Source organism: Mytilus edulis, chromosome 12, assembly GCF_963676685.1.
Source record: "Mytilus edulis chromosome 12, xbMytEdul2.2, whole genome shotgun sequence".
Classification (NCBI taxonomy): Eukaryota; Metazoa; Mollusca; class Bivalvia; order Mytilida; family Mytilidae; genus Mytilus; species Mytilus edulis.
Window position 1 is genome coordinate 41,268,787 of NC_092355.1, and position 12,494 is coordinate 41,281,280.

The 12,494-nt window shown below is 31.2% G+C and overlaps 1 protein-coding gene across 1 annotated transcript in view; it reads right to left on the minus strand.

Moving 5' to 3' along the window:
• Positions 1-2,284: 2,284 nt before the first annotated feature.
• The window catches only part of LOC139497625 (E3 ubiquitin-protein ligase TRIM71-like), a 32,349-nt gene continuing 22,139 nt past the window's right edge, over positions 2,285-12,494 (minus strand). Inside the window, exon 3 of the mRNA XM_071285856.1 lies at positions 2,285-2,534. Coding sequence (XP_071141957.1) covers positions 2,285-2,534 — 250 coding nt within the window. The remainder of the gene's footprint in view (positions 2,535-12,494) is intronic.

A 12,494-nucleotide genomic window follows, 5' to 3' on the forward strand; every position in this document is an offset into this window, starting at 1 on the left:
TTAAACATCAAATATGAAAGTTGAAAGCCGGCTTTATGTATTAACCAGAACAGTAGTCGAAACGGAACAGCATTTATATTTCAACAGTCATGCACAACAATGCACAAAGGCGTGTCAGAACTATCAAATTAATTATCAATAACCCTTTCATAGATTGAGATTATCATAAAAAAATTCAACGCGTTCAAACCATTTGTTTTCTCACAAATGCCGTATATGCATTTTAGATTCTGGTTCTTACTGATGTTTTTATATTAAAACAAATAAACTAATGAGTATCAACCATATTGGTTATCTAATGCAACAGCACAGATAAAGTATTTTGATCAATCAAAACCAATACCATATTTAATTTGGTCAGCCCTTTAAGAAAGCTAGTTATAAGCCAATTAGAATTCTTCAAAACAAAATTTGTCATTTCTAGAATGAATCAGTGCATATGTAATAAATTTTGAGTATAGAGACGTAAAAAGAGATCGGAGAAAACATATGCAATGCAAAAAAATAAGTTTTGACAGGATGTACTTATTAGTAACTAAATAGAAACATAAACGATGTTTATGCTTTCGTTACTTGCAATTGTTAAACATGACAACATCTAATGATTTATTTATGCTTCCATGTATACTTCTCTTTTCGTAACAGCTCTGCTATATATATTAATCCATTGTATTTTTGTATATCTTTTAATTCTAAGAATAGAGCTATATTTAGCTTTCACTAAATTCGACATGTATATTTTTTGTACGTCTTGGTTTAAACAAATACTAGTTCAGCTTTATCAAGTTTTAAACTTAGTCTTGTTCTTTGAAGATTCACTTCACCTCGTTACAGTGAATTGTCAAAAACAATATATATTACTTTGCTTTGTTTGCTTTTCATTTCGAACGAGTATTTCTTATTTATATTAAGAGCACTTACAAACGCTGTCTTGTGCAGTTACACCAACTACAAATGAATAGGCACAATAAACATTAAAATAATTTATTCTATTGCAAAATAACTGTATACAAACACATTTCAATTATTTCAAGGTTAGTGCTATCACATTTGCAATGATTAAAACACAATATGTCAATAAAACAAAGTAATGTAAAATATTTGTGGTTTTTATATAAACATGTATATACCGGCTTATCCAGCACGTTGAATATATTAATCGACAAAACTGTGTCATTGTGTATCCTTAAGGTGGTATGGGTGTCTTCTTCCATCTTGGATTGTAAAAAACAGTGAACCAAAGGTCCAGATGTTCTATCAAGTTAGCAAAATTTGATGCAGGAATGCAGATATTTAATATGAATTTTGATTTAAAAGAACCAATTTATAAGAATATAAATTATAAATATTAATATTTTTGCAAATGTTGATTTTTTTTGTTTGTGTTTTTTTTTTTTTTTTAAATTGCCATTTTAAGGGGAGGTAACTCTAAAATAGTGCATTTTCTGTAGGATTCTACATGGAATTTTCCTATTTTGTATTTAAGCCGGAAAAAACTCACGGTGACCCTATCTTTTTTTTTTGGAAATTCTCAAAGCATTGTCTGAAAGCTATCTTTTCCTTAAGTATTTAACAATTCTATCATTTTGTTTAGTTTCTAACCACAAAATGGTGTTTTTTCCTGTATAATCCTTACAAAATGTGTCATTTTGTCGCGTCCTGTAGCTGGAGAAAATGCGCGGTGCCCTATTATTTTCATTATATATTTCAACATATATCAATAGATACTACGTTTTGGCAAAGTATAAACAAATTCTATCATTTTTATTTTAGACTCCCATACCACCTTAATCCGTTCATGATAAAAGTCATAGCATATAAGTATTATTCAACAGGGTATAATACATTCATTATAACCATGACAGTTAATACAGTAATGTTTCAACATACATGTAGATACAATGTATAAGAAGATGTGGTATGAGTGCCAATGAGACAACTCTACATCCAAGTCACAGTTTGTAAAAGTAAACCATTTTAGGCTAAAGTACGGCCTACAACACAGAGTCTTGGCTAACACTGAGCATCAAGCTATTAAAGGCTACAAAAAGACTTGTGTTAAACCATTCAAACAGGAAAAACGAGAAAGGAGAAACAATGTAAATATGCTACAAAACCTAAGGACATTTACATCAACAGTTATAAATAATAATTAAGAAACAACACGAACTCCACTAAAAACCGGGAGTGAAATCAAGTGCTCCGGAAGGGTAAGCATTTCTTGCACTGTATACGGCACCCGTCGTGTTATTTCTTTGTTCGGTTTGGTATTGACGGAAGGTTATTATGACTGAGGAAGAATATCAGATATGATTTCTGTCTCACTTTTGTCATGATGGCCAATCAGCTCATGATGGCGACCGTAAACTTTCTTGAGTGATGACCTTAATTTGATTGATTCATAGCCCTGTCTGAGCAACTTTTGAGAAAGCAGTATTCCTCGTTCAACAAAATCAACGTACATTGAGCTAACTCTAGAGCAATGTCTTATTTGAGACACATATACTCCATATGCTGGTGCCGCTGGGATGTTGCTACACAGAAATGGAAAGTTGACTATAGGAAAATTTAAATCATCGCGTTTGTCATAAATTTTGGTATTAAAGTAATTCAAATGTTATAAACTGTTTAATTTGTTGTATAGTTTTACATTTATCATTATGAGCAATGTTGTTTTAATGAGTTATACAGCAGAAATGTGCAGGCTTTTTAGTCACATATGTTCCCAAGGAGGATAATATGCAATAATACATAAGACGTTTGCTTTTATCTGACCGACATCAATGCATCATATTAAAGTGCATACATATTATCGAAGTAATTCAAATTTGTTTATCACAACCCACCAATACAATTGCTGATATGATAGTCTCAATAACTACTTGCATTATTGCCGATATCAAATCAAAAATGAACAATGATATACGGACTGTAGTTATTAATTTTACTGTAGATGAAACCTCCGAGTACACTTACAGCTTTTCGTCTCTATCATTTTCATAACTAAATCAAACAAATATTCTGTATTCGCAAAATGAAATAGAATAGACAATGAAAACGGAAAACCTGTCAGAGAGGCAATAACTCGACCAAAGAGCATAAGACCAAGATCACAATACGTCTTCGACAATATAACAAAAACCCCAATCGTTGGCGGGCTTCAGTTGACCATTTTACAGAATATATACTATATGATGTCCATTTCCACTAGTGTACATTTATTTAATGGATCAGCTGAAAACCACCTCCAGATGCAAAATTATATTGCTGTGTTGAAGACACATTATTGCCCTTCGGCTGTTTTCTGCCCTTTGGTTGGGTTGTTGTCAGTTATCGGAACTCAGTATTTTTGTGCTTTTAGATTTGTTTTACACATTTCCGATTTCTCTTCTCAATTTGAGTTCAGGAAAATTGATGCGTTAAACTCCACAACATACAAATGAACCACAATCAGAAAAAAAACCCCACAAGACTAACAAAGGCTATCGATTTCTTACTTGGATCAGGCTAGAATAAAAGTGGCGGGGCTAATATTTTTTTGCGAAATTGCAGTCCTCCCCTATACCATACACTCTACCAAAGTGAAACAAACAGCCTTATTCATAGTTAAAACAGATTTTAAAAAATAGAAACAGAGTGTAACCTGGATGGGAGTGCAGACAGGTCAATTATAATATCACTATGTATGATGCTGTGAACATGTCAAAATTAACAAACTTGACCATACAATGTTAGATACTGTAAATTCAGAAATTATGGGGTGTATTTATTATTGCAATTTGTGGGAAAATATATTACTAGGAAATCCTGCATACAGGTATAGTTTCAGATATCAGAATACAAGTGCTTATGATAACATGAACGGGCACTTACGGACTGCAAAAGCATCATATTTTACTGCAGATGTTGAGTTTTATAATACTGTATTTTGCTCACATATTAAATTGCAGAAACAATATCTAATTATCAACACTTCAGCTGTATTGAAATGTTCACCAGAACTGAATTATTGTTTTATTCATAATTTGGTTGTACATTTATATGTGCGCTTCTAAGATTTATTTATGAAAAAAAGTTCTTTCTTTGTGCAATGAAAAATATATTTGTTGATACGACAGATGTATTGATGTCTTTTTGGCCTAGCCTGCAATATATGTGTCGTGTATTGATTGATTGATTTGTGTTTATCGACACTAACAACAGTTGAAATTTGAACTCAAAACACCAGTATTGACATGCTGTTGATAAACTGGTTTGCATACTTAGAACACTAAGCCACGGCGTTCCCAATGTATCTTGTATAGAAAAAAAACATTTTCTTTTAAAATCTTTAGCCATCATAGTTTGTGCTCTTATATATGCTTGACAAGACAAGTGTTACTCTTTGTCTTTTTTTGTCTAATTTGTTCATGACTTACGTCCGATGGTTAAATATTATATCAAATCTGGCAAAAAAATGTACCTTACCGGAAATACAGCTACTAGTGTTGCATTGCAGTTAAAATAATATATATACTTCTCTTACTGATACTTGAACTTTGTACTTACATACTGAAAAAAGGAAATGTGATTAGTTTTTTTTTAAACTATTGATGCATTTGTACATTTTCTAAATTGCTTTGTCATCGAGTCGTTAGAAAGATATCCCATTTTTAGTTTTAGAGCTATGTATAACAGTTTTGTAAAATTGAATCAATTTTTTTTATTAGCAATTTAGTGCATAAGTAAGATTCCGGAATGTCTTTAATGGTCTTCAGTCTATTTCTATGTGCAATAATACGAAAAGGCAGTGTATATATCGTGTAGAGAGTTATGATGAAGTATGACCCTAGACCTTAGAAATTATAGGTTTGTCCTTTCGAAAGGTGTGACACCACAGGTTCTATACTCCCTGATTACGTGCCAAATGTATGTTCGTCTCACTCAAAGTTAACGTACCGATGAGTGAATTAAAGGATTTATTTAGCAAGGGAAGTATCTTGTTGATCTACCCTTACATCGATGTATCTTATTACATTATAAGTAATACAGATTAATCGATCTTGAGACTTATAATTCCATAAGCAATAAAACAACTCAGTTTAATTTTAACTTTATTGATATGACGTACTAGTATCCAGGTGATAATGATCACTGTGTCTAAACCACACCGGCAGAATTTGATCGGACTCGATGGTATCTAACATCCGGCACAATGACGGAACATCAATAGACAGAAGAAAGATAGGTTTCTCCTTATTTTCTTATTTTTTTTTAATGATATCGAAGAATATATATACAAATACAACTATTTTCTATTGTGAGATGCAATATTTTCTACAACCGTTCTATATTAATGGAGAAATAAGTAAAAATGCACGTCAAAATGACGAATTGAGTGAACCTTGCCTCGAAATTGTTTAATTTCTCGTTAAATTGTTCACATTGTACGGAAAGAAAGGTACGGGAAGATAGATATTGACACGGAGATTGCAAATTTAGTTATTATGAGCATCTCAATAATTGTAACTCTGTGTATGGAACGAAAGAAGTGGGTCATGTCAAAATGGAACTGGCCGGTTTCGTCAATGTATACAACCCGGTTTCGTCATAGATTTCAAAATGCATAACCCGGTTTGGTCAAATAAAAAAATTCATAATCGCATTACATTATAATTGATTATTTAACTTCAGCGTTCAAAAGGAGTTTTGTGGGTCGTTCGAAAACAAGTTCGTTCACCGGACAGCGGCTTATTATTAATATGAGTCTCAGATTCAAATAAATAATAAGCAAATTCCTACTCTTATAGAACACAAATATTTTAATTTTACTTTGCATTCCGAACTTTTTTAACAGCATATTGAGATTAAAGCTCTCTAAATATGCGTTTTCTATATGAGTTATGGGAAAATATGTTGAACATGTTTAAACTTGAAATTAAAGTTTACTGTCTTAAAAATCGAAACACACAATTGATATGTGATTTTCTCGCACAAAAGAATGGACACCTTTATAAGTAATCTAATCATTCCTTGTATGTAATCTTTTCTATGATCGTTAAAAATAAATCTTCTTAAGGATAAACGTTGATAATAAGACAAATGTATATGCATGCATAATCGACATAGAAAATGAATGAAAGATGACAACTACCATGCATTAAAATAAAATTTATTTATCACTAATTGTAACTATACTGCTTTGTACAAATTAGTATAATAGTCTCAGGTCATCGATAAAATTCAATAATAATTATTTTGTTAACATTATTCAAAAAACCGAGTCTTTACTGTCGCCATTGTGTTATGATGATCGTACACTGACGTTGGTCAATATATTTTGACAATATATACGGACAGACGGATTATTTCAAAGTGGGCGTATTTCGAACAACTTTTACATACCGCCGAGCGTAGCAAGTCGAACAATATTTTGATTATTTTTTGCTTTACAAAATCGTTAAATACAGGAATCAATATAGTTTTGGCAATCGGAGGTGGGGTCGGGGCGTGCAACCTATACGTCATCTAGATTCGCCACTTATCTTATAAAGTGTATACCGAATTAAAATATTGTAAGAAATGAGAAAACAGGGACACCCGGGAAATCGGATTATGTGAGTTGGATTATGTTTATTATAATAAATGCCGAATATCAAATTTTTTTTTATCGATTTGTATACATTTTTCTCAAATATATATAAAAGTTATATAGGAAAATGATAAGACAGACAAATATACAAATAAATCGACTTGGCCGATATCATAATAAAACTTGTTGACCTTTAATTACGATTTTTTTTTAATTTCTTTGCGTTTTTACACGCCCGTCCCAATTCTGACAGGACGTATTATTGTATACACCCGTCTGTCCGTCCGTCCTTCCATCCGTCCGTCCTTCCATCCGTCCGTTACTCCATCTATCAGTCATTCGGTCCGTCCGTCCGTCCGTCCGTCCGTCCGTCTAGCTATCCGTCTATCTTTCTGTCCAGCGTAAACATGTCGCACCGCCGGTAACTTGAGAGCAGCTTATCTAGTTTTCATGAAACTTTACAAAGTTATTTCTTGAAATGGTCAAACGATTTGTAAATCTTTTAGTGAAAAATCAAATTAAATCTTTTTGAGTTACAGAACTTTATAAGTAAAACAGGAGTGTGGTTTTTTTTTAAAATGTCGTGCCATATCTCAAAATGATTTATCATTATTGCATCAAACTTTACACACTTCTTAGTAATATAAATCTTAACTTCTACATACTTTAAGGTGATGTTTTAAATTTAGTTTTTTAAGCGTTAATTAGGTTTTCTTTATAAAAAAAAAAGGGGGGGGTCACATACTGCGATGTATATCAAAGCCTATATAAAAAAATATCATAATGTTAATGTTAAAAAAAATAATTAGATATCAGTGTTTGCTATTGGGTATTTATATTCTATTTAAAATCAGTTTGAAGATCAGTGAAATAACGGATACGACTTTCATTAGGAAAATGTGTAGTACTATAATTACCTATGTATTAAATGTAAACACGCCAAGTTTACTTATAATACATATATATTTAAATTCTTTCGAAAGACAATGTTCAGATCCGTGTTAACGTTGCTTTTCATAAATTGTTGGTTTTAAAAAAATATAAAAAAAACCGGGTGATATATATAGACGAAACCGGGTGTTGTGTAGTAAACAACAATGACGAAACCGGTGTATTTTTATTTGACATGACCCATTTCTTTCGTTCCATACACATAAATTCAAGTATTGAGATGCTCATAATGACTAGTTTTGCAATCTCTGTGTCAGTATCTATCTTCCCGTACCTTTCTTTCCGTACATTGTGAACAATTTAAAGAGAAATTAAACAATTTCGAGGCAAGGTTCACTCAATTCGTCATTTTGACATGCATTTTGATTTATTTCTTCGTTAATATAGAACGGTTGTAGAAAATATTGCATCTCACAATAGAAAATAGTTGTATTTGTATATATATTCTTCGATATCATTAAAAAAAATAAGAAAATAAGGAGAAACCTATCTTTCTTCTGTCTATTGATGTTCCGTCATTGTGCCGGATGTTAGATACCATCGAGTCCGATCAAATTCTGCCGGTGTGGTTTAGACACAGTGATGATACTGTCAACATTAATGTGTTTGTAAAGTTATTCGCCAGAAGCAACCAACAATTTATTTTTTGAGGCGCAAATTCAATTTGTAAGCTGCTGAAAGAAGTTGTTGATTTTATTTAATAAACAAACTCTTATGTATGGAAAACATGTTTTTAAAAACACAGAAGAAACTCGAGTGCAGACAGGACACTATGTATGGTAACATGAACATATCGAAATTGTCAGACTTTAGTCACCTTACAGTGTATAGTTATTTTTGCTTTAAAAAAATTATTTGTTGTATTTATTATTGCAATTTGCGGGAAAATTGAAACATATGCGAGTTTTATTATTGGGATTTTAAGAGAAGCTGCATCAATGTATATGTACCAGATATCAGAATGCAAGATAAAAGAAGACTAACTGACTGCAAAAACATCGTGTTTACTGTCTATGTTAAATTTTATAAAACTATATTTTGCTAACATATGAAATTACAGAACATGTATTGATTATCAAAACTTCAGCTTCAGTAATTGTTCACCAGAATTGCACTTATTGATTCATTCATAATTTTCAGGTGTACATTTATATGTGCGCTTACAAGATTTATTTAAACAAAAAAATTATAAAAAAGTTTTTTCGATGTGGAATGGTAACAAAATAATTGTTGAAAGAAGTGGTGAAGTCTTTTCAGCTTGGCCAGAAACATATGTGTCATGCATTGATTGATTTGTATTTAACAATACTTACATCAGTAATGTACTAATTCGGGATGGTAAGTTTTTATTGGCGGAGGAATATGTAGTTTTTGCTCCTCTGTACGCTTGGCAAGACGGTTGTTATGCTTTAATTATGGTGTATTTTTTTGTTTGTTTTGGTCGCGGTTAACATCCGATGGTTTATTATTAAATCGAATAGGGAACAATTTTTTCTTAAGCGGAAATACAGGTTCTATTTGCATTGCAGTAAAAGTATATATACTTCTCTGATTAAACTTCAACTTGATACTTACAAACTGAAAAAGAAGGAATTATAGCATAAGTTTATTTTTTACAATCATTGGTGAAATTGTAACTTTTCTGTATTGCTTTGTCATCAAATCGCGAAATAGGTATCCAATTTTGAGAATTTAAGCTATATATAACAGTTTATTAAGAATTAATCTACTATCTTTATATTAAGATCAGTTATGTTGGTGTTTATGTAGGATTTCAAAATGTCTTTAATAAACTTCAGTCTATAACTATATACAAATTGTAACACACAAAACAAAAGACGTTGTAATACCTTGAAAGGTCTGTATGCATGTCAAACCACAGTGCAAGCAGATAAATGAATTTAAATATCTGTATATGCTTTTTGGTTAGGGATGTCAATTCGGATAACTATCAATAACTCGTTGGTCTTATCACGCGATACTCGAGTTCTCGATTGGGATTTCAAAACTATGTACTTAAAATTTTGTGGTTTGCTGTTCAACGGACGACAAACCACCTATATAAGTATCTGAAAAGGGGAATATCAAACCAAAAATAACAAAATGCTCATAACCTTTCAGCACTCATTAAAAAAACAATAATAAAAGCAATGTAAATTAAAAAAAAATATCAGAATATAAGTGCTTATGATAACATGAACGGGAACTTACGGACTGCAAAAGCATCATATTTTACTGTCTATGTTGAATTTTATAATACTGTTTTTTGATCACATATTAAATTGCAGAAACAATATCTAATTATCAAAACTTCAGCTGTATTGAAATGTTCACCAGAACTGAATTATTGTTTTATTCATAATTTGGTTGTACATTTATATGTGCGCTTCTAAGATTTATTTAAAAAAATAAAAAGTTCTTTCTTTGTGCAATGAAAAATATATTTGTTGATTCGACAGATGAATGGATGTCTTTTTGGCCTGGCATGCAATATATGTGTCGTGTATTGATTGATTGATTTGTGTTTATCGACACTAACAACAGTTGAAATTTGAACTCAAAACATCAGTATTGACATGCTATGATAAACTGGTTTGCATACTTAGAACACCAAGCCATGGCGTACCCAATGTATCTTGTATAGGAAAAACATTTTCTTTTAAAATCTTTAGCCATCATAGTTTGTGCTTTTATATATGCTTGACAAGACAAGTGTTACTCTTTGTCTTTTTTGTCTATTTTGTTCGTGACTTACGTCCGATCGTTAAATATTATATCAAATCTGGCAAAAAGTTTTACCTAACCGGAAATACAGCTACTAGTGTTGCATTGCAGTTAAAATAATATATATACTTCTCTTACTGATACTTGAACTTGGTACTTACATACTGAAAAAGGAAATGTGATTAGTTTTTTTTTGAAACTATTGATGCATTTGTATATTTTCTATATTGCTTTGTCATCGAGTCGTTAGAAAGATATCCCACTTTTAGTTTTAGAGCTATGTATAACAGTTTTGTAAAATTGAATCAATTTTTTTTATTAGCAATTTAGTGCATAAGTAAGATTCCGGAATGTCTTTAATGGCCTTCAGTCTATTTCTATGTGCAATAATACGAAAAAGCAGTGTATATATCATGTAGAGAGTTATGATGAAGTATAACCCTAGACCTTAGAAATTATAGGTTAGTATTTTCGAAAGGTGTGACACCACTAGTTCTATACTCCCTGATTACGTGCCAAATGTATGTTCGTCTCACTCAAAGTTAACGTACCGATGAGTGAATTAAAGGATTTATTTAGCAAGGGAAGTATCTTGTTGATCTACCCTTACATCGATGTATCTTATTACATTATAAGTAATACAGATTTATCGATCTTGAGACTTATAATTCCATAAGCAATAAAACAACTCATTTTAACTTTATTGATATGACGTACTAGTATCCAGGTGATTATTTTGGTCGTGGTTAACATCCGATGGTTTATTATTAAATCGAATAGGGAACTATTTTTTACTTAAACGGAAATACAGGTTGTTTTTGCATTGCAATAAAAGTATATATACTTCTCTAATTAAACTTGAACTTGCTACTAAAAAGAAGGAATTATAGCATAAGTTTATTTTTAAAAATCATTGGTGAATTTGTACTTTATCTGTATTGCTTTGTCATCAAATCGCTAAACAGGTATCCAATTTTAAGTATTTAAGCTACAGTTTATTAAGAATTAATCTACTATCTTTAAATTAAGATTAGTTATGTTGGTGTTTATGTAGGATTTCAAAATGTCTTTAATAAACTTCAGTCTATAACTATATACAAATTGTAACACACAAAACAAAAGACGTTGTAATACCTTGAAAGGTCTGTATGCATGTCAAACCACAGTGCAAGCAGATAAATGAACTTAAATATCTGTATATGCTGTTAGGTTAGGGATGTCAATTCGGATAACTATTAATAACTCGTTGGTCTTATTACGCGATACCCGAGTACTCGATTGGGATTTCAAAACTATGTACTTAAAATTTTGTGGTTTGTTTTTCAACGGGCGACATACCACCTATATAAGTATCTGAAAAAGGAATATCAAACCAAAAATTACAAAATCCTCATAACCTTTCAGCACTCATTAAAAAAAAAACAATAATAAAAGCAATATTAATAAAAAAAAATATCAGATTACAAGTGCTTATGATAACATGAACGGGCACTTACGGACTGCAAAAGCATCATATTTTACTGCAGATGTTGAATTTTATAATACTGTATTTTGCTCACATATTAAATTGCAGGCACAATATCTAATTATCAAAACTTCCGTTGTATTGAAATGTTCACCAGAACTGGATTATTGTTTTATTCAAAATTTGGTTGTACATTTATATGTGCGCTTCTAAGATTTATTTTAAAAAAGTTCTTTCTTTGTGCAATGAAAAATATATTTGTTGATACCACAGATGTATTGATGTCTTTTTGGCCTAGTCTGCAATATCTGTGTCGTGTATTGATTGATTGAGTTGTGTTTATCGACACTAACAACAGTTGAAATTTGAACTCAAAACACCAGTATTGACATGCTGTTGATAAACTGGTTTGCATACTTAGAACACTAAGCCACGGCGTACCCAATGTATCTTGTATGAAAAAAAAACCCTTTTTCTTTTAAAGTCTTTAGCCATCATAGTTTGTGCTCTCATATATGCTTAACAAGACAAGTGTTACTCTTTGTCTTTTTTTGTCTATTTTGTTCGTGACTTACGTCCGATGGTTAAATATTATATCGAATCTGGCAGAAAAATTACCTTACCGAAAATACAGCTACTAGTGTTGCATTGCAGTTAAAATAATATATATACTTCTCTAATTGATACTTGAACTTGGTACTTACGGACTGAAAAAAGGAAAAGTGATTAGTTTTTTTTTTTAAACTATTGATGCATTTGTACATTTTCTAAATTTCCTTGTCA